General features: G+C 44.6%; 2 protein-coding genes across 2 annotated transcripts in view; both read right to left on the bottom strand.

Moving 5' to 3' along the window:
- Map3k13 (mitogen-activated protein kinase kinase kinase 13) overlaps positions 1 to 19,398 on the bottom strand; it is a 110,335-nt gene that overhangs the window by 42,955 nt on the left and 47,982 nt on the right. The window lies entirely within an intron of this gene.
- On the bottom strand, positions 10,688 to 17,404 carry LOC116897758 (keratin-associated protein 10-8-like). Its single transcript, XM_032899188.1, has 4 exons — positions 17,392 to 17,404; positions 15,343 to 16,215; positions 11,340 to 11,398; positions 10,688 to 10,759 (listed from the first exon to the last, which is right to left on the bottom strand). Exons 1-4 carry the CDS (start codon positions 17,402 to 17,404, stop codon positions 10,688 to 10,690), a joined length of 1,017 nt encoding a protein of 338 aa, XP_032755079.1.

The following is a 19,398-nucleotide window of genomic DNA, read 5'->3' as shown; positions in this document are numbered from 1 at the left end:
CAGCTCTTTGTCAATGGGACGTTAAAAGCCACTGTGCTCCAGGTTCTAAAAGACCACAGAGGCTAAGGAGACTCCTGTATGTACCTAGGCTACCCACCCCAGATGAAGGGGAAAACCTCTGTGATAGAAACAGCCTCAAAGAATTCATGCCCATGAAACCAGCCCTGCAGAGAATACTGGAAGCCACACTTCAGACTGAAGAGAGAACTTAACATAACCGAGAAGCCAGAGGAAGAAAAGAAATGATGTTGAACCACGAAATAAGGCCAAGAACGCGGAAAAAAAGACAACAATCAGCACACACCTTCCAAGAGCAAATTAAAAATAATTTGTTTCTTTAATTTCAGTTTTTAAATTAAGAGGAATTTTAAAAAATATATTTTGGGCCCAACCCCTCAATCAAAAGACGTCAGAATTAAATGACATCAGGCATCACACGAACCTAACATATCTACAGGATATTCCATCCGAACACAGAAGAACCTACATTCTACACAACCTCAGGGTGAAAGAGAGGGAGAGAGACAGGAACCAAAGTAATAGAATCAGAAGTGAATAGGGAAACATTCTAACAGGCATCAAAGAAATTCAGACTGTTACAAAGTAATACTGTGAAAACCTGTACTCCATCATGCTAGAAAATCTAAATGAAAGGAACAAATTCCCAGATTCATCCAAATTACCAAAGTTAAACCAAGAAGAGATCAATCCCTTAAGCAGACTCACATTTGAACAGTAATAAAAAGCCTCCTGACAAAACAAAAACAAACAAACAAACAACAACAACGAACCCACAAACCCAGGCCTGAATGGATTCTCAGAAGAATTCTAAGAGGTGTTCAAAGAAGAGCTGTACGAATACTTCTTAAATTATTTTTAAAAGTAAAAAAGGAAAGAAACAAAAAAGCGCTCCCAAACTCTTTCCATGAGGCCAGCATAGATTTTAAAATGCTGAAGGGAATGCGTGCAAACCCCCACAGGCAATGTCACAGAGACATCGACCCTTCCCAAGTCGGCTTTATTCCAGAGACGCAGGATGGCTGTACATACGCAAGTCAACAAATCGTACACACGGGTTTAAAGACAAATGTCACACGATCACCTCCACAGATGCAGAGAAGTCCTGTAATAAAACCCAGCACGCCTTCATGATAAAAGCCCTAGACGGCGTGGGGCTAGGGGATTGCACTTTGACATAATAAAGTATGTGGTATAATTTGGTCTATGACAAACCCAGAGCCACCGTCATCCTTAATGGAGGAAAACTCAAAGCATCCCCCTCAGAGCTGGGACTGTCCACTATCCCGGCTCCTTTCAGGACGGGGCTTGAGGCTGTAGCCGGAGAAAGGCGACAAGAGGAGGAGATTAAAGGAATAGAGATGTGAGAAGATGAAGCCCATGGCCCCATTTGCAGATGGCACGAGGTTTTACATAGGAGATTCCAAAAACTCTACCAGGAAAGTTCTAGAGGATCCGCATTCTCAGCAAAGGAGCAGGACACAAAATCATCTCACAAAAGTCAGCATCCCAGGAAACTCACACCAATAACAGACACACCGAGAAGAGACCATGCAAACCCATTCACAATACGTCCAAAAGCATATCCAGGGATAAACCTAACCAAGGAGGTGACAGACCCCTCCAATGAACACTTTACACCTTTAAAGAGGTGAAGGAAGAGTAGAAACTAGAAAGATGTTTTCTATTTCTATGAAGAAGGAGATGGAGATTTTTATAAGGGATTGAATTAATTACTATATTTCTCTGTGTATGGTGGTCGTTTTCACAATATTAATTCATCAATGCTTGCTCCATGGAAGGTCTTTCTAGTTTCTAGTCCTCCTCAATCTCTGGAAAGATGTAAGGTTTTTATTATATCTTTTAAAGTGTTCTGCACCCTTAGCACTAAAGGAAATGCAAATTAACACTACTCTGAAATTCCATTTCAACCCACTCCAAGTGGCTAAGACCAGTAAATGATAGACAAGGATGCTGATGAGAATATGGGGGACGGTCCCTCATTCTCTGTTGGTGGTGAGAATATGGGAAGGGGACCCTCATTTCCTGTTGGTGGTGAGAATATGGGGAGGGGGATCCTTGTTCCCTGTTGGTGGTGAGAATATGGGGGAAGGGACCCTCATTCCCAGTTGGTGGTGAGAATATGGGGAGGGACCCTCATTCCCTGTTGGTGGGGTGCAAACTAGTGCAGGCACTGTGGAAGTCACGGTGGAGAAGGCTCACCACACAGGCCCGCTAAGCCACACTCCTTGGCACGTGCCACAGGGCAACATCCAACTCTCCAGACACTGGCCCGACTCTGCCCACTGCTGCTCCAGCCACAATAGCTGGGAGTGGACACAACCTCCATGCCTTTGCGCTGAGGAGTGGATAATGTGATATTACACAGTGGGATTCTGACTTAAAGAATGGAGGCAGGAGTTTTGTTGGTAATGGATGGACGCAGAGTATGTTATAAAGAATTGCGTGGCCCAGACCCCAAACGCAAACAGGGCAAGTGCTCTCTTACTTGCGAATCCTCACTCCGAATTCCTAGAAGAGAGTTTATACCCTCAAGTTACCAGGAATGTAACAAAAGGAGGGCAGGGAGGGGCTCTGGAGACACTGAAGGGAGCTGGGCTGACCGTATGTGGGAAGGAAGAGGAGAAGTCAATCCTGAAAGGGAAGGGGTGGGATAAAGAACACCGAGGATAATTGAAAACACCATAGGGAAACAATATTTTATGTTTAAAGATGTGTATACTACATATATAAGTATATGTGTATGCGTACATAAATGATTTAAATGAAGTTATACTGCTGAGACGAAATAATCACCTAGCAGCCATAGCCTAGTAAAAGACCCCAGGTTCAGCCGTGAAAACCCTCCCTTTGGTGGCTGGTCAGAGGAGCCCGAGAGACCCCCAAACAACGTAGGCCATTTCCTCCCAGAACTTGAATGTCAGACCTTCTCCTGCATACTCCACTCTTCCACACAGGACTTAGAGGGACATAGCTGGAGGTTCAAAGATTACAGTTCACCCCAACTGTTTTCAATGCAAATCAAGTCCCCGAGAGGATGCAGGCCTGCTCAATGGCGGCAAGCCTGGGATGAGTCTTCCGTTTTCCTCCTGGCTCCTCCTGCTAGCCTGCTTGTTTGCTCACGCAGAGAAGCAAGTAGTCACACTATCACCAGAACTGATGCCAGGAGAGACAGTCGCTCAGACCCCTCCTCGGGTTGGACCCGAGGTGTTCAAGGAGGCACAGATCCACCTCAGAGGTGAGCTTGCACCTCTTAACAGCAGCACAGGCTACCCGGCCATCAGCGCTCTCTGGCCATGGGCCGGCGCCAGGCCAGCCTCACCGTGTGTGCAAGGCTTCCCCTGTGCTTCCCCAGGATTGGCGCCAGCACCAAGCCACAAAGGCAGGGCAATCAAAGAGAGTCTGAACAAAAGGGCAGGGAACGCATCTCCATGACTATATTCAAATGTGATCAGAGCTGTATTCCAGAAGGGTGTAGAAAGATAAAAATATCTCCATTTTACCTGTTTGTGTACAGCCACCCTCTGCCGCTGCAGAGGGAGGAGATGGCAAGCAGGAGCTGCCAGGGAGCAGCAAACGACTCTCCCAGTGTCCTCTGCTCTTTTATTCTGGCTCCTCTCCCCGCCCACGGTCGGCGGTTCAGGTACCCTTCTTGGGGACTGACTACTTGGTTCTTTTTATTCATGGAAAAACCAACGCTTATTTATTTTAAGACAGAGAAAGAAGGCACGGTTTTTGAAACATTGACAGGCAAATGTTAAAGATGTGGAGTGTCAGAGGGGTAAACCGTGAGAAGCCTGCCTTCCGCCCGGCCGCTGCGGAGTGCACTGTGGAGTGCACGGGATGCTGCCACTGCCTTGGGCCTCCGTCTGCAGGAGCACGTGACGGTGCTCATTCCCAGCCTCGGGACACGCTTCTGCCCTGTGAAAATGTTGTCCTCGAAAGGAAGAAGTGGTTTGTACAAATCGAGTAGGCAAGGGTTAGACACCGCAGCTGCACACTTGGCAGGGAATTGCCGATTTCTGGAATCGCCTTGGCTTTATGCCAACATCCCAGGATGCAGGATAGAGAGAAAGAAGAAAGAAGACGTGGTCAAATGGATCAGCCTTGGGTTACACGATTTTATTTCATGCTGCTAACAGAAGATAATGTTATTAGTTATTAAGTTCAGATTTTACTTTCATATAGCCACATATCAGTTTTTAAAAATTTAGCCCTACAAATAGTCTTCAAAATTGAACAAAAATTTAAATTAAACATTGTTTCTGAGAGTTAATGATTAGTGGTGAGCTCTTTCTGGTACTGTCTTATTTATTTATTTATTTGTTATTTTCTCTCTCTTTCTTCTTTAGACAAGGTCCCACTATGTAGCACTGTTCTGGAATTTTCCAGAAGGCTGGCCTCAAACTTACATAGATCCCCCTGCCTCAGCCTCTCCAGTGTAGGATTAAAGGCATAAATCATTATACCCTGCCTCCATGGGTTTCCTATTGATATCAAAATTATAAAGGCATAAGACAGCAGGCCTGGGAGGAAGGCCTGGACTCACATCCTAACACTTCACCGTCAGGTCTGGTTTGTTTGGTTGGAGTTTTTGTTTTTGTTTGCTTTAGACAGGCCTTGTTATATATCTCAGTCTGGCCCTGAGTTCACAACCCTCTTACCTCAGCCTCTGGGATTTGAGAAGTTAACCACCATGCCTGGCTAACGAAATCTATGTTAAGAAGATATATGTTCAACTCATATGAAGTCAAGAGGAGTAAAGGAAGAACCAGGGGAGACAAAGAAGATTTTCTTTTAATAATGACCAAGTCATTATTAAAGAGAAAAGCTAAGATCAAGTCAGTTGCCAGAGAGGTGTAACAAGTGCCTCTGAAATGACAAAGGAAACAGACCCAGCAGCTCGGGCCGAGGAGACACAGGAAAGAGAAGACACAGACAGAGTCAGTTTCCTTGTCTCTAACTACAGCAGCCATTTATATACTCCAGGTTTAATAAATCACAAAATGCAAGCAAGTTCAAGCAGCTATGATATTTGAGAGATTATTAATATACAATCATCCTGATATTTAAGGGGGTTCCCATACGTCTATTATTGATATATTTTAAATTAGGAGATTACTTTATTAATTTAAGAACCTATCTCTAAGAAAGTCCTGCTCGTGGAAATGACAATTAGATAAAGTTAGCGTTGCTGTAAAACACATGAGCCCTGCACCTGAGCTTTCTGGGCCACTCACACATCTTGGTTTCCTGTGCTGCATTCTGCGTACGTAAGGAGGGTTAAATACGGCAACGCGGCATGCTTAGCCTGTTCCGTGGTTCAGAGCCAGGCACCAGTGAAGGTTTGTTATTTATACTTTAATTCATAAGCACAGGATTCTAAAATAAGAGAGCACATGCTGTGTGTGTGTGTGAGTGTGTGTGCACATGTGCGTGTGTGTGTGTGCACGTGCATGAGTATGTGTGTGCGTGTGCCAGAGTGTGTGTGTGTGCGTGTGCATGAGTGTGAATGACTTCAAACTTAGAATGTTCTGTCTCTGCCTTCTGCACACTGGAATTACAGCCACCAAACCAAGTAAGAATTATATTATTTATTATTATCCGTATAATTAAAAGGGTTTTCTTACAATTCCATTTCATTCTTTGGTGTGCCGTTCCCACACCCACAAGCCACAGCGACTATGTGGAGGTCAGAGAACGATTTGCTGGAGTCAAACCTTTCCTTCCAGCCTGTGAATGACTGAATAAAGTGCACCATGGGGATTCTTCTCAGGTTATGGGCGCGGTGGCAGCCACCTTAACATCCTGAGCTGTCTTGTTAGCCTAGGAACATGAATTTGAAAACAAACCTTTCATTGGAAGAAAGAACCTTAGCGTGGTCACAGAGAATGGATGTTTCCATTTTAAAGTGAAAAGGCCATTTATTTTCAAGCTGTTCAGAAGACCAGACTGCCCAGAAGTAAGTGTTGTCCCACTAAAAAGTTCAGCATCGCTATTCATGGCCCCGGGGACACTCTGACCAGTCCCAGAGTCACTATACCTTATTTAGTTTTAAAAGGGATATACTCTGAAGAATTATCAATGCTGAAAGATGAATGACTCCCTCAGGGAGGTAGAGTAGGGCTGTCACATGGATGTCAGCTGATGGTGAGAATAAAAACATTTAACGATTACTTCTAGTAAACGCCATGTTGGGAATACGTTAGGCCATGTAGTTCTTCTAAAGCAGGAACCACAGTCTAGTCAGACCGATCCAAATGTACTAGCAGTGACGGTGACCTCAGGACTACATATAAGACTTTCTGAATTCAGATTCCCAGTGTCTGGGTGACCACTGTCTATACGGTGAATGACCACAGTGGCAAGCATTGTCATTTATGTTTCTGGTGGCTTCCATGAGTCTAGGTCCTGTTAGGCAGCAGGCGGCATTGTCCAATGGGGCAAATGAAAGTACAATGAAATAAATAGATTATTTACAAAGGGGTGGACAGAATAAAAAACAACAGGGACAGTCTGTGCCCCAGAGTTAACTGAGCCAGTGCGCTGTTTCCTGGACAGGGGAAGAACGATCGCTAGTCTTGGAGATCACAGTCACTGCTCACCAGTGAGAACGCTGGCCCTCGACGGAGTGATGGAGCGAAGTGTGGTGATGTGAGTGTGAGCTGGAGCAGTTGATACTGAACCACAGCCCGCACACTCCCGCTCTCCGAGATCGGGGGTGGGGGTGGGGGTGTGAGGGTGGGGGTTGTGAGGGGCTCTCACTGATTGAACCCAATGGCACGTAAGAAGCAAGATGTCTGTACACGTCAACTTCTGTAGGCACAGAACAGGGTGTGGTGGGAAGGTCCCAAAGTGCTGCTGTACCTGATCGTCACAGCAGTGGAGCGCCCTCCAAGGGCAGAGACATACTGGCCAAAGCTGGGGACGGAAGTTACAGAGCTGCGTCCATGCTGCCAAGGGGCTTCTCTGCCAAAAGCACTGACTCTGTAGATGTGGGTATCCATTAGAAAATGTCCTTTTCTGCCCAAGCAATGCGTGGGGGCTCTTTTCTTCTAAATATGGAAAGTGCCATTATTCTATTGGGGTCATCCATGGAGTATGCTGAACACCATTTTTATTACTGAAACCATATGAGATCCTTATTATGATTAAGTACTTATCGCGGAGGCCCTTTTCATAACACAGGTTATGAAAAATGATAACACAAGGCTTCTGCACAGGATTTATGATAACACTAAATAAAAGGCATGAACAGGACCTTTAAAGCTATGAAGCAGGCTGGGGAGATGATTCAATGTTTTAGAGCACTCGCTGCTCTTAAAGAGGCCCTCAGTTCAATTCCCAGCAGCCACATGGTGGCTCGCCACTGTCTGCCACCCTCATACAATCACGCAGGCAGAACACCAATGAACGTAAAAATAAATAACCCTTTAATAAAAAGCTCTGAAGCAATATCCCAATGCTGGTCATGCTATTAAGTCAGATGGTGGCTCTCAGGAGGTGACGGGTGACGTGCTGCTGGGCATCCTCTTCCGGGGTCTCACTGGGTGATCGTGTTCCTCATCCCTCATCAGGGAAATGTCTGTGCAACAGAGCCCTCTCTAGAAAACCATGTCAGATCGAGACTCAGAGTTGTGGAGCCCCACAACACAGCTGCTCCTGCACCTAAGGCTTGGGAATCATTGTGGAGCAGGGAATTTGCTGTGAGGCTGTGTCTCCTAGAACAGGAGCTTCATCCATGAAGTCTCTACAACATCACTGCCTAACCATGAGCTGAACAAGGGTGACACCAAAGACATGCTAACACGGAAGGGGGGACGCTCATGAGGCTCATGAGGAGTGAATACACACACACACACACACACACACACACACACACACACACACACACACACACACACATACACACACACACACTCACACACACACACACACACACACACACTCACACACACACACACACTCACACACACACACACACACACACACACACACACACACACACACACACACACACACACACACACACACACACACACACACACACACACACACACACACACCCACACACTCACACTCACACACACACACACACACACACACACACACACACACACCACACACTCACACACACACACACACTCACACACATACACACACACACACACACACTCACACAGACACACACACATACACACACACATGCACACACACACTCACACTCACTCACACACACACACACACACACACACCCCACATGTTAACTACAGGCAACTAAGCAACGATGAATGGGAGAAACAGCCCTCCCCAGAGAGGAGCACACAAATTAATTATCCAATGCACAATAGTCAGCCCATTGAGTAATGTGTGTGTGCGTGCGTGCGCAGGCGTGCATGTAACGATAAGTGTGTAACAACAAGAAAGGAAAAAGAGGCCATGAATTTGAAAGAGTAAGTGGGCAGGATACATGGGAGAGTTTGACAGGAGAAAAGGGGAGGGGAAATGATATAATTGTAATCTCAAAAACGCATTTTTAAAAGCACTACTGCCATTGCTACTAAGAATAGCGTGACCCAGAGCATGGGAAAGAGGAAAATTATATTATGAAGTGTTCTCATCCAATCAGAGTCAGGCATTGCGCGGTTGGGCAGTGAAGTCTACTGAAGTTGAGGTGAATACAGCCCATTTTGCTCTGAGTCGTGCAGTATGACACCAACGCCAGAGTGCACACAGTGTTCAGAGCCCTGTGATCCCACGAGGAGATGGTTGGCAGGATTCTGTTAAGGGTTTCCTGACACCTTTGGTCTTTTGTTGCTTGGAAACGCTGGAATTTTAGACTGTTTGCAGAGTCAGGAGTACTATGGCTTCTGCTTCTCAGGAGAAACCATTAATCCTGATAAACGTATGAATTCACTATGGGAAAGTTCAGATTTTATTTACCTCTGTAGCTTATGTCCCCTGTCCCTCCCTAATTGACTCAGCATAAAACACAGGCCCAAGTGTAATGGGATGGTTCACGTCATGGAGAGAACTTACACAGCATGGGATCCTAAGTAGTTCCTTATCTGCACACTACATAGTCATAATACACTGATAACTGGTTTAGGGGTATAGGTCAGTAATGCTGTACTTGCCAACATGTCCAGGGCTCTGGGTATGTTCTATGCCTCAAAGAAAGAAAAGGGAAAAATAATAACAGAAGCTGACACTAACTGAGGTCCATGCCTCTCAAAGCCTTCAACGTTTTCCTGATTACTCCAATCCTCATAGACCCTCCCAGCAAAGACCTCCTGTTATTCCTAATCATACTTAATGAAGAAGCTGGAGTGTACGCTGTTTCAGTGACCCATTGTCAGCTCGGTGTTAAACACAGGAGCTGGGTACAGGCCACCTGTTCTTCAGCCAGAAACCAGGACTACAACTGTATCCTAACACATGTTATCGCCTTGTTATATAGCCCAGGCTGGCCTGGAACACGCAATCCCCCTGCCTTTTAAGTCTTTCAAGCACTGACTCAGTACACACAGTGCTTTGGAAAGCAGGCTAGAACATTTTGAGCTTTACCAGGAATCTAAATTTGAAAGTGGTAACAATCAATAATCTTTCATTGTAGAATATGGATTAGACTTGGTGCTAGGGGGACATCCATATCTACAATTTAATTTAATTATTTAGCCCGTGCCTATGATTTATTCATTGGGGGAGTTTTCATTTCTATCCCCAACAGAGTTGAGACCGTACACTGTTAAAGAGTGCTTGATGAGTTCCAACCACTCAGACGATGACAACGAGGGAGGCTACCAGGACTTACTATTCGCTCCTGATGCTCTGACGGGAAGAACAAATGCAGAATAACAGACTGTGAGTGGAAATAGGATGGAGGCTTTCAGGACAAAGATCGGTTTCACAGAGGGCAGAATTTAGAGACACTGTCAGAAGTTCCTCTGGAATTACACTTGACCCCATTGTAACAGCATGTTTGAGAAGTGTATGCACATACACTTTCTGTATAAGCTCCTGTGTATATACATTTATATGATTGTGTGTTTGCATGCAAGTGGAGGCCAGAAGTCAACTCTAGTGTAATCGCAGTCATCCTTCACCTTTGTCACTGGGATTGCGGGTAGGTGCTTCCAAGCCTAGGGTTTTATGGGTGCTGGGGTCCAAAATCAGGTGCATAGGCTTGTGTGGCAAGTGCTTTAGTGACTAAGCACTCTCTAGCACACATATGAACATTAAAGAGATTTATTTTGTTTTTACTTATGTGTATGTGTACTTATAGATCAGCATATGCCACTTGTGTTTGGGTAACCCTGGTGGCTAGTTCTGGGTGCTGGAGACTGAACTGGGGTCCTTTGGAAAATCAGCAAACACTGCTAACCACGGTGCCATCTCTACAGCCCCTAGAGGGTATTTTTCAGAAGAAATAATTCACCACCTCTATCACCCACAGTAACTATCTGAGGCATTATTTCTAAATCTATCGGCAAAGTAGAGAATCGTTCGACAATACTAACAATTGCTTTATTGTATGTGTTTGGTCAACTTGATTTTCTTCTGTCTGGGTGTCTGGTATTAATCGAATGCTGGCCTCAAATCTCACAGTGTTTAGAAAAGCCATTTGTCTTAGAAATAAGCATTTGTCTTATTTCACTTCTGCCATCTCCTGCTCAAGGCCCAAGCTCACCTGCAGATCCTCGCTGCTGCTCCGACCTGCCTGAAACATATCAGACACAGAACTGACAAAAGAAGTCCATGTGCCTAGAACTAACTCACCGGAGAAATGCACACGCCATGAGCTCATGAGCAGTCAAGGCAGTTTCTCCCCACCCCCACCTCCCGGCAAACACACCATTCCTATACAAGTGTTTGCCAATGAGAATCACCTAGATGAACCTTGGGATGCAGAACTTAAAAAATGTAATCATAGAGTTCATCAAAGAATTCAAAGGTTTGAGAACAGAACAGCTCAATGACCTTAGCGAGGACAATACCTGAAGGATGTCCAAGAGCACACAGACCTAAGCTCGCAGGAATAAAGACAGTCCAGACCTGAGAACGGAATCCAGCATCGAAATAGAAACACTGAAGAAGATGCAACTGAAATAAAGAGGGAACCGAAAACACAATAAGTCAACTAGAAAACACAGGAAAATCCTTACAAGAAAAATAAACCAAGCAGAAGACAGAAGAATATCAGAACTCAAAGACTGAGTAGAGAACCTAGACAAAATAATCAAAGAATATGAAAATGTTTTTTAAACACAGGAAAGGAACGCACCGTGAAAAGACCAAACTTTCAAATTATAGGCATAGAGGAGGGAGAAGAATCCCAAGTCAATGGCATGATCCAGGTCTGCGACAAAAATCACAAAGAAAACTCTTCAAATCTAAGGAAAGACACGCCCACATAGATATAAGAAACACACAGAATTCCAAATTCACGAGATCAAAAAAATTCCCATGGCCTGTCATAGTTAAAATATTAATATTCAGAACAAAGAAAGGGTATTGAAAACTTATCAGAACAACAGATGATTTCCCTGTGGGAACTTTGAAAGCCAGGAGAGACGGAAGCACTCATGACTCCCAGCAGAACTGTTTATTTTAGTGAGCAAAAAAGAAAGGCTGCCAGGGTATAAACTGCCAACCCTTTTTATACAGCAAAACAGCCTTGAACAAAATGCAGGAAACATATGTCAGGCTCAAGAGAAGAACCAGCAGAGCTATGAGACTGGAGAGAAATATAAAGAAATAATCATTAAAATGCAGAGTAAAGTCAACAGCACAAGAACTGTGATTAACACGCTACTTTCAATAATAACCTTAACTATCAGTGGCCTCAATTCTCCAAGAGCCATAGACTGACTGAGTAGACCAAGAAAAAAACCACCTATTAGTCATCTGCAAGAAATACATATTAGCATTAAAGACAGGCACCACCTTAGAGTAAAGGGTTGGGCAAAAATACTCCAAAATAATGGGCCAGAAGCAAGCCAGCATCTCCATCCTAGTAGCCAACAAAATAGACCTCAAGCTAAAATAAATCAGAAGAGATAAACGAAAGTCTACCTAATCCAGGAGACAGTTAACCAACAAGGTGTCACTATCCTACACCTATGTGCACCAAACTCCAGTGAACCCCACTTCATAAAAAATGCACCAATGAATTTAAAAACACAGGGTAACACCAACCCACTAATAGTAAATTATCTCAACTTCCCGCTTTCTGTAGTAGATAGGTCATCTGGGCAAAAAACACACAAACTTTAAGTAACTCGTTATTGAATGATGAATGGGTCAAAGAAGAGATCAAGGAAGAAATAAAAACTGAAAATGAAAGCACAACACAACAGGACCTCTGGGACATACTAAGAGCCATGCTACGAAGGACATTCACAGCTCTAAGTGTGCACGGAAAGAAGGAAGAGAGGAAGGGAGGGGGGAAGAAAGGAGAGAAGGAAGAAAGAAAGGAAGGAGGGAAGGAAGTGCACATGCACACACAAATACATCACTGAGTGATACAACCTATAACAGGTGAGGAGATTTAAATAGCAATAAAAAGCCTTCTATCTAAAACAACAATAACTCCACAGCAGAATTCTATCAGACTTTCAAAGAAGATCGACAGCCAATCTCTTTGTTGTTGTTGTTTGTTTGTTTGTTTGTTTGTTTCTCCAGACAGAGTCTCACTGTGTCTTGGCTGTCCTGAAACTCACTCAGTAGACCAGGCTGGCCTTGAACTCAGAGACCTAACTTATCTGCCTTCAGAGTGTTTGGATTAAAGGCTTGGGCCACCACCACTTGGCCACCCAATCCTTCTTAAACTACCCAAACAAAACAAAACAAGCAAACAAACAGAAACAGAGGGAGCAGTTCCAACTCCTGCATGAAGCCAGAATCACTCTAGTACAAAAAATCCAGGCAAGGACATGGCAAAAAGGAAAAGTACAGGCCAATGTCCTTGATGGATGGAGACTCAATAAATATTTGCAAACGAATGCAGACGTACCTCAAAAATGATTATCCACCATGACAAAGTGTGTGTTTCTCTCTGAGATACTACCTGTACCATACAAGTTGACTTAAAGGTGAAAGTCATACGGCCCTCTCAATAGATGCAGAAAAGTCCTTTGACAACATCCCACATGTCTTCACCATAAGAGTCCTAGAGAATGTAGAGCTGGAGAGGACGCACCTCAACATAATAGAGAATAAATATGAAAACCCACAGCTAACGCCGTCCTCACTGGAGAAACGCTTGAAGCAGTCCCCTGAACTGAGGAACAAGACTGGGCTGCCCACTGCCCACTCCTTTCCAATGCTGTGCTCAAAGCAGCAGCCGGAGCAGTGAGACAAGAAGGAAATGAAAAGGGTCCCAAAGGGAAAGAAAGGTCCCACTATCCCTATTTGCAGATTTTGTGGTCCTGTACATGAGATCCCAACAACTCTACCTGGAAACCCTGGAAATGATAAACAAATGCAGTCTGGAAGAAGCAGCTTTCCCAAACCAATGGCTTCTCTGTCCACCACCACCAATACAGAGATTGGGGATACAGTCTCATTCACAATGGCCTCAAAGAAAATGCCTTATCTAGGCATACACATAACCAAGGAAAAGAGGGACTTCTACATGAAAACTTACAACCTCTGAAGAAAGAGATGGGAAAGACACTAGGAAGTGGAAAGACACCCCATATTCATGGATCATGAATTAATACTGTATAAAGGACCATTTTACCAAAAGCCACTAATAGATTCAACGCAATCCCAATCAAAATTCCTGTCCCACTCTTTACAGAAATAGAAAAAAGCTGTCCTCATATGGATCCACAAAAGACCCCAAAGACAAACAATCCTGAGCAAAAGAACAATGCTGGGGGATTACAATTGCATGTCATAAGATACATCACAGACAGAGTAACAAAAACAACATGGCATTGGCACAAAAATGACATGGAGACCCAGACATGTGCACATGTAACCAGCCATTTAATATTTGACTAAGGCTCAGACAACAACCTGGAGGAAAGAAAGCATCTTTAACAAGAGGTCATGGGAAACTGGATGTCCATATGCAGAAGAGAGAAAGTAGACCTGTATCTGCCCCCTTCTCAAAAACTAACTCTAAATGGAACAGCAGCCTAACTGTGAAATGCAGACGTCGCTGGAAGAAAACACAAGCAGTATTCTACAGGATATAGGTGCAAGGACTTCCTGCACAGGACTGCATTTGTCCAGGAATTGACAAGGAGACTTAATGAAACTAAAACCACACCATCACCACCTCCACCACCACCACCACCATCACCTCCACCTCCACTTCCTCTTACTACTCCTCCTCCTCCTCCTCCACCACCACCTCCACCACCACCACCACCATCATCACCACCACCACCTCCACTTCCTCCTCCTCCTCCTCCTCCTCCTCCTCCTCCTCCTCCTCCTCCTCCTCCTCCTCCTCCTCCTCCTCCTCCACCACCACCACCACCTCCACCACCTCCACTACCACCAAAACAATTAAAGAAAAAAAACCATGAATTTGAAAGACAGCAAGGGCAGTACATGAAGGTTTTGGAGGGAGAAGAAGGAAGGAGGAATGATGAAATTATATTAATAGTTATTTCTTCCTCCCCTTCCTCCTCCTCCTCCTCCTCCTCCTCCTCCTCCTCCTCCTCCTCCTCCTCCTCCTCCTCCTCCTCCTCCTCCTCCTCCTCCTTCTTCTTCTGAGACAGGGTTTCTCTGTGTAGCCCTGGATGCCCTTGGAACTTGCTCCGTAGACCAGGCCATCCTCAAATTCAGAGATTTCCCTGCTTCTGGCCCCCACCCCCAAGTGCTGGCCTTAAAGGAGTGTCACTAATATGGGCTTCTTATTTGAAAAAACAAGAAAATGAAATTCCTTGACTAAGAACTCAAGGATTTCATGAAGGACACAATAGGGTTTTAAACAAGCAAGCACAGGGCTCAGACAACTTCACAGTTTATACGACAGTCAAGCTGGCCCGACTGACGACCCTAACCTTTAATGATTATTCTATTTCCATATCCTGACTGTAAGGCTCAAGAATAAGCTCTGGATGCATGTCCTCTCCAGTGCTGTCTTCCTGCTTCATAGAGAACGTCCTCCTGTTCCTGCTGTGTCAGTTTCAGTGGCTAAGAGACTCAGCATGCTAATAGTTTGTGTTTCATCTTTATCCTCTGCATAAAGTCTTCACCGGTAGGGTAAACATTAAGTCCTCAACTTACCTATTTACTCAGTCTTACATGGATGCATTGTTTGGGCTACTGTTAATCTAGTACGAGCGTGGCAGCAGCTGGTGCAGCTGCAGGGCAGCACCTGGGCACTACTGACATAGCTGGTGCAGCTGCAGGGCAGCACCTGGGCACCACTGACATAGCTGGTGCAGCTGCAGATGCAGGACAGCACCTGGACACTACTGACATAGCTGGTGCAGGTACAGCTGCAAGGCAGAACCTGGGCACTACTGACATAGCTGGTGCAGCTGCAGCTGCAGGACAGCACCTGGGCACTATTGACATAGCTGGTGCAGGTGCAGGGCAGAACCTGGGCACTACTGACATAGCTGGTGCAGGTGCAGCTGCAGGGCGGCACCTGGGCACTACTGACATAGCTGGTGCAGGTACAGCTGCAGGGCAGCACCTGGGCACTACTAACATAGCTGGTGCAGGTACAGCTGCAGGGCAGCACCTGGACACTACTGACATAGCTGGTGCAGGTACAGCTGCAAGGCAGAACCTGGGCACTACTGACATAGCTGGTGCAGCTGCAGATGCAGGACAGCACCTGGACACTACTGACATAGCTGGTGCAGGTACAGCCACAAGGCAGAACCTGGGCACTACTGACATAGCTGGTGCAGGTACAGCTGCAGCTGCAGGGCAGCACCTGGGCACTACTGACATAGCTGGTGCAGGTACAGCTGCAGCTGCAGGACAACACCTGGGCACTACTGACATAGCTGGTGCAGCTGCAGGGCGGCACCTGGGCACTACTGACATAGCTGGTGCAGGTGCAGGGCAGCACCTGGGCACTACTGACATAGCTGGTGCAGGTGCAGGGCAGCACCTGGGCACTACTGACATAACAGTCCTGAAAAATGAGCAGTGCCTGACCCTGTGGTTGTCTGATTTCCTTTTCTTCCCGCTGTGATCCTATTTGTTAGGACTGGGAAAGGAAAGGGAGAGGAAGGAGGACACAACGCTCTGATAACGATGACTTCAACACTTGTCAACAGACTAAGAAAAACTGTTATGGCTTCGGAAAAGCTTAAAAACAATTCTTTAGTTATAGCGCCTGTGCTCTCTGTGGCATGCTATCCTTTTAGGAAAGTCATAAAGGAAAGACACCAGGCCTCTTTGTTCTTCAGCTTCATTGGGTTACAGCAGAAGTTATACTTCTGATAAAATACACTGTGAATAAAAGGTATATAATGTGATGCTTTGCTATTTATATAGCACTATATGCACTCTAAAATGACCACAATTAATATATCCATTTCCTTACCATGTCTTTTAAAATCACAGCAGCATAATATATGTGGCCCTAGTTGTTAATGAAAACATTTAATGCAGCTATAATTTTTATTCAGCCAGTTGCTAGGTCGGACTTTTGACCTGCTGTTGTATAATACACTATACTAAAAGGGTTCATGGCTTCATAGCTGTTAATGTACCATCTCTACCAAAGAACCTCGTCAATCAGGAAGACGGACACAAGACTTGATTCAGAGTGGGACTGATCCATTAGTCTTTAGAATTTCAGGGTAGCAGCAGATCGGCAGACAGTCTCAACTGATTTGAACGACACTCCTTGATTAATTACTGTTTGTTTTAGCTAGACAGGAATTATTTCAGTCTACCAACCATCCCCAAAGCCCCATGGTGTATGAACCTAAAGTTTGCTCACAGCTTTTTTTTTTTTTTTTTCAATTTTCACTTTGCGGTTTAATTTTTGATCTGGGAAGTTTATGTACCCATAGGTTCCGCATTCTTTCTGCATGCATCAGATATATCTCGCACCTCGGGGTGTGGTGCCTCCGGGGACACAGCTTAACAGCGTTAGTAAATGCAGTTCAGCCAGAGGGGAACCGAGTAGCAGCTGAGCCAGTCTCATAATTCACACAGGGGAAAGCCCTTGGAGTTCTGCGGCATATGCCCAGCTGGAGAGACAGATCTAATCCCTGCTAATGACCTCTCTCCCTCTCCTTCCTACTGGGGCTCTGCTTTTTACACATGTGCACTTAATTATATATGCTCACCGAGAGTCCAGTGTAGCCAAACAGCACAGCACCCAGGATTAAATTACACAGCAAGACGTCCAGACATCACCTGGCCCCGACATCCGGTGTAATTAATGCTGTCTGTATTTCACAATGTGCAGCTCGAGAGTTCAAAAGCGTGTATAGCTGCTAGATACTAATATTTAACAGTGATGATATGATTTTATTGTAAGACAATAAAATAAGCTTGGCTTCTGAAAAGGATTTAAATTAAAAATAAACATTGAAAGAAGACACGTAGACTTAAATAATAGAAAAATAGAAATAAAAACTCAAAACAATGAAATAAAAATTAGTAGGCAAAAAAAATTTTTTTTAAATACTGTGTAGCCACATGTAAAAATAATTCACAGAATTAGGCCAGTGCTTTCTCTGGATCAAAGTAAAGACAATTGTTCAAGTAAGATTAAAAAAGAAAATCCCAGTCATCCACTAGCAGTTTCTGTTTCTTCCAAGACAGCCTCCTTTCAGAGATGTACCCCAAATAAGAAAGATGGCAGAGCCATAGCAATACCCCCCAAACACAGAGCATCCCAAGTACCGTTCCTGACCAGGCGACCTATGCCAAAGTTCCAGAAAGGAGCACAGCAAGAGAATCCGAGTCAGCAGCTCTTGGGAGGCCTGATTTAATAATCTATTAGGGCTCGAGCCACAGCTGGGCTAGAAAATCTGATTGTTTTGTTTGCTTGGTGTTTCATACCTCAGCTCTAGGTGACCGTTAGAGGCTGGGGGTGTAATTCATCGGCGGTGGAACACACCCCAAGACGCTCAGCACTGAAAACACCCACCCAGGAAGAGCTGACCCCCCATGAAAATTCAAGAATCTGACTTGAATATTTGCCCTAATATTTAATTTCCACAGTTAAAATCTCACTAAAGAGTCTATTTGTTTCTACAATATATAATATTCCTCACATTCTGGTGAAACTTCATCCTAGACAGTATTTTGATAAACAGGAACGTTTGCGTATAGTCATTTGCGAACAGCACAGATTATTTTTAAAAGACAGAGGTGAATGCTGAAGTAGGGAGCGATGAGGTGGAAGTTGCCATCTGCGGCTATAAATTACAATCCTGCTACATGGTAACGGACTGAGGGCTGTCCATAAGGCTCCCCCAGGAGATTCATTCTATCAGTGCGGCCATCCATAGCAGACTCCGAGGGAAGGGCAGTCCCCAGTCCAGAAAGGGTCTCTGCTACAGTAGAGATACAGCACTGCCTGGCTTTCCAAAGCAACGTGGACAACACACACACACACACACACACACACACACACACACACACAGACACATATAGACACACACATATACATACACACAGATACACAGACACACAGACACACACAGAAACACACACACACAGAGACACATATAGACACACACATATACATACACACAGATACACAGACACACAGACACACACACATACACACACACATATACACACATAGACAGACAGACACACACAGACACACACACAGACACACACACATACACACACAGACACACACACAGACACATATACAGACACACACACAGACACACAGACACACACAGACACACACACGCACACACCTTGTATGCAAAGTCCTCAATTTGTTAAATATAAAGAGAAATGTCACCCACACTGGAGGGAGTTTAGGACTCAGCAATAGACAAGAGAAGGAAGAAAGGCTTTAGGGATGCTCCATCAATTTCTGGTCAACTTGCAACTATTTCTTGACAAGAGAATGACAATATTGCTTACAATATTATGAGAGGTAGCCAGGAGATGTTAACCTCACAAGAAGCAACATTGTTTGCGTGAGGACACTTTCATAACCGCCACTGCCCCACTGTTGCTCTTCTGCCTCTCCCTGCAAGCTAAAAGCTTAGGTGCCTCAGGTAACTTTCTTGAAATATGATACTTTTAAAGATGGGGAAAGACAGAAGAAAATAAGATAATAAAACTGAGAATTAAATTTATCAGGTTAACCAGAAAGTTATAGGTTACAAAACCAAAATCAATCAAAAATAGCATTACTGAGACCCGAGTTCACTCTTGGGAGAAAAATAC

This window comes from Rattus rattus, chromosome 4 (genome assembly GCF_011064425.1).
Source record: "Rattus rattus isolate New Zealand chromosome 4, Rrattus_CSIRO_v1, whole genome shotgun sequence".
NCBI classification, from domain to species: domain Eukaryota; kingdom Metazoa; phylum Chordata; class Mammalia; order Rodentia; family Muridae; genus Rattus; species Rattus rattus.
The sequence above is the reverse complement of the archived record's forward strand: the minus strand, read 5'-3'. Positions and strand labels throughout refer to the sequence as shown.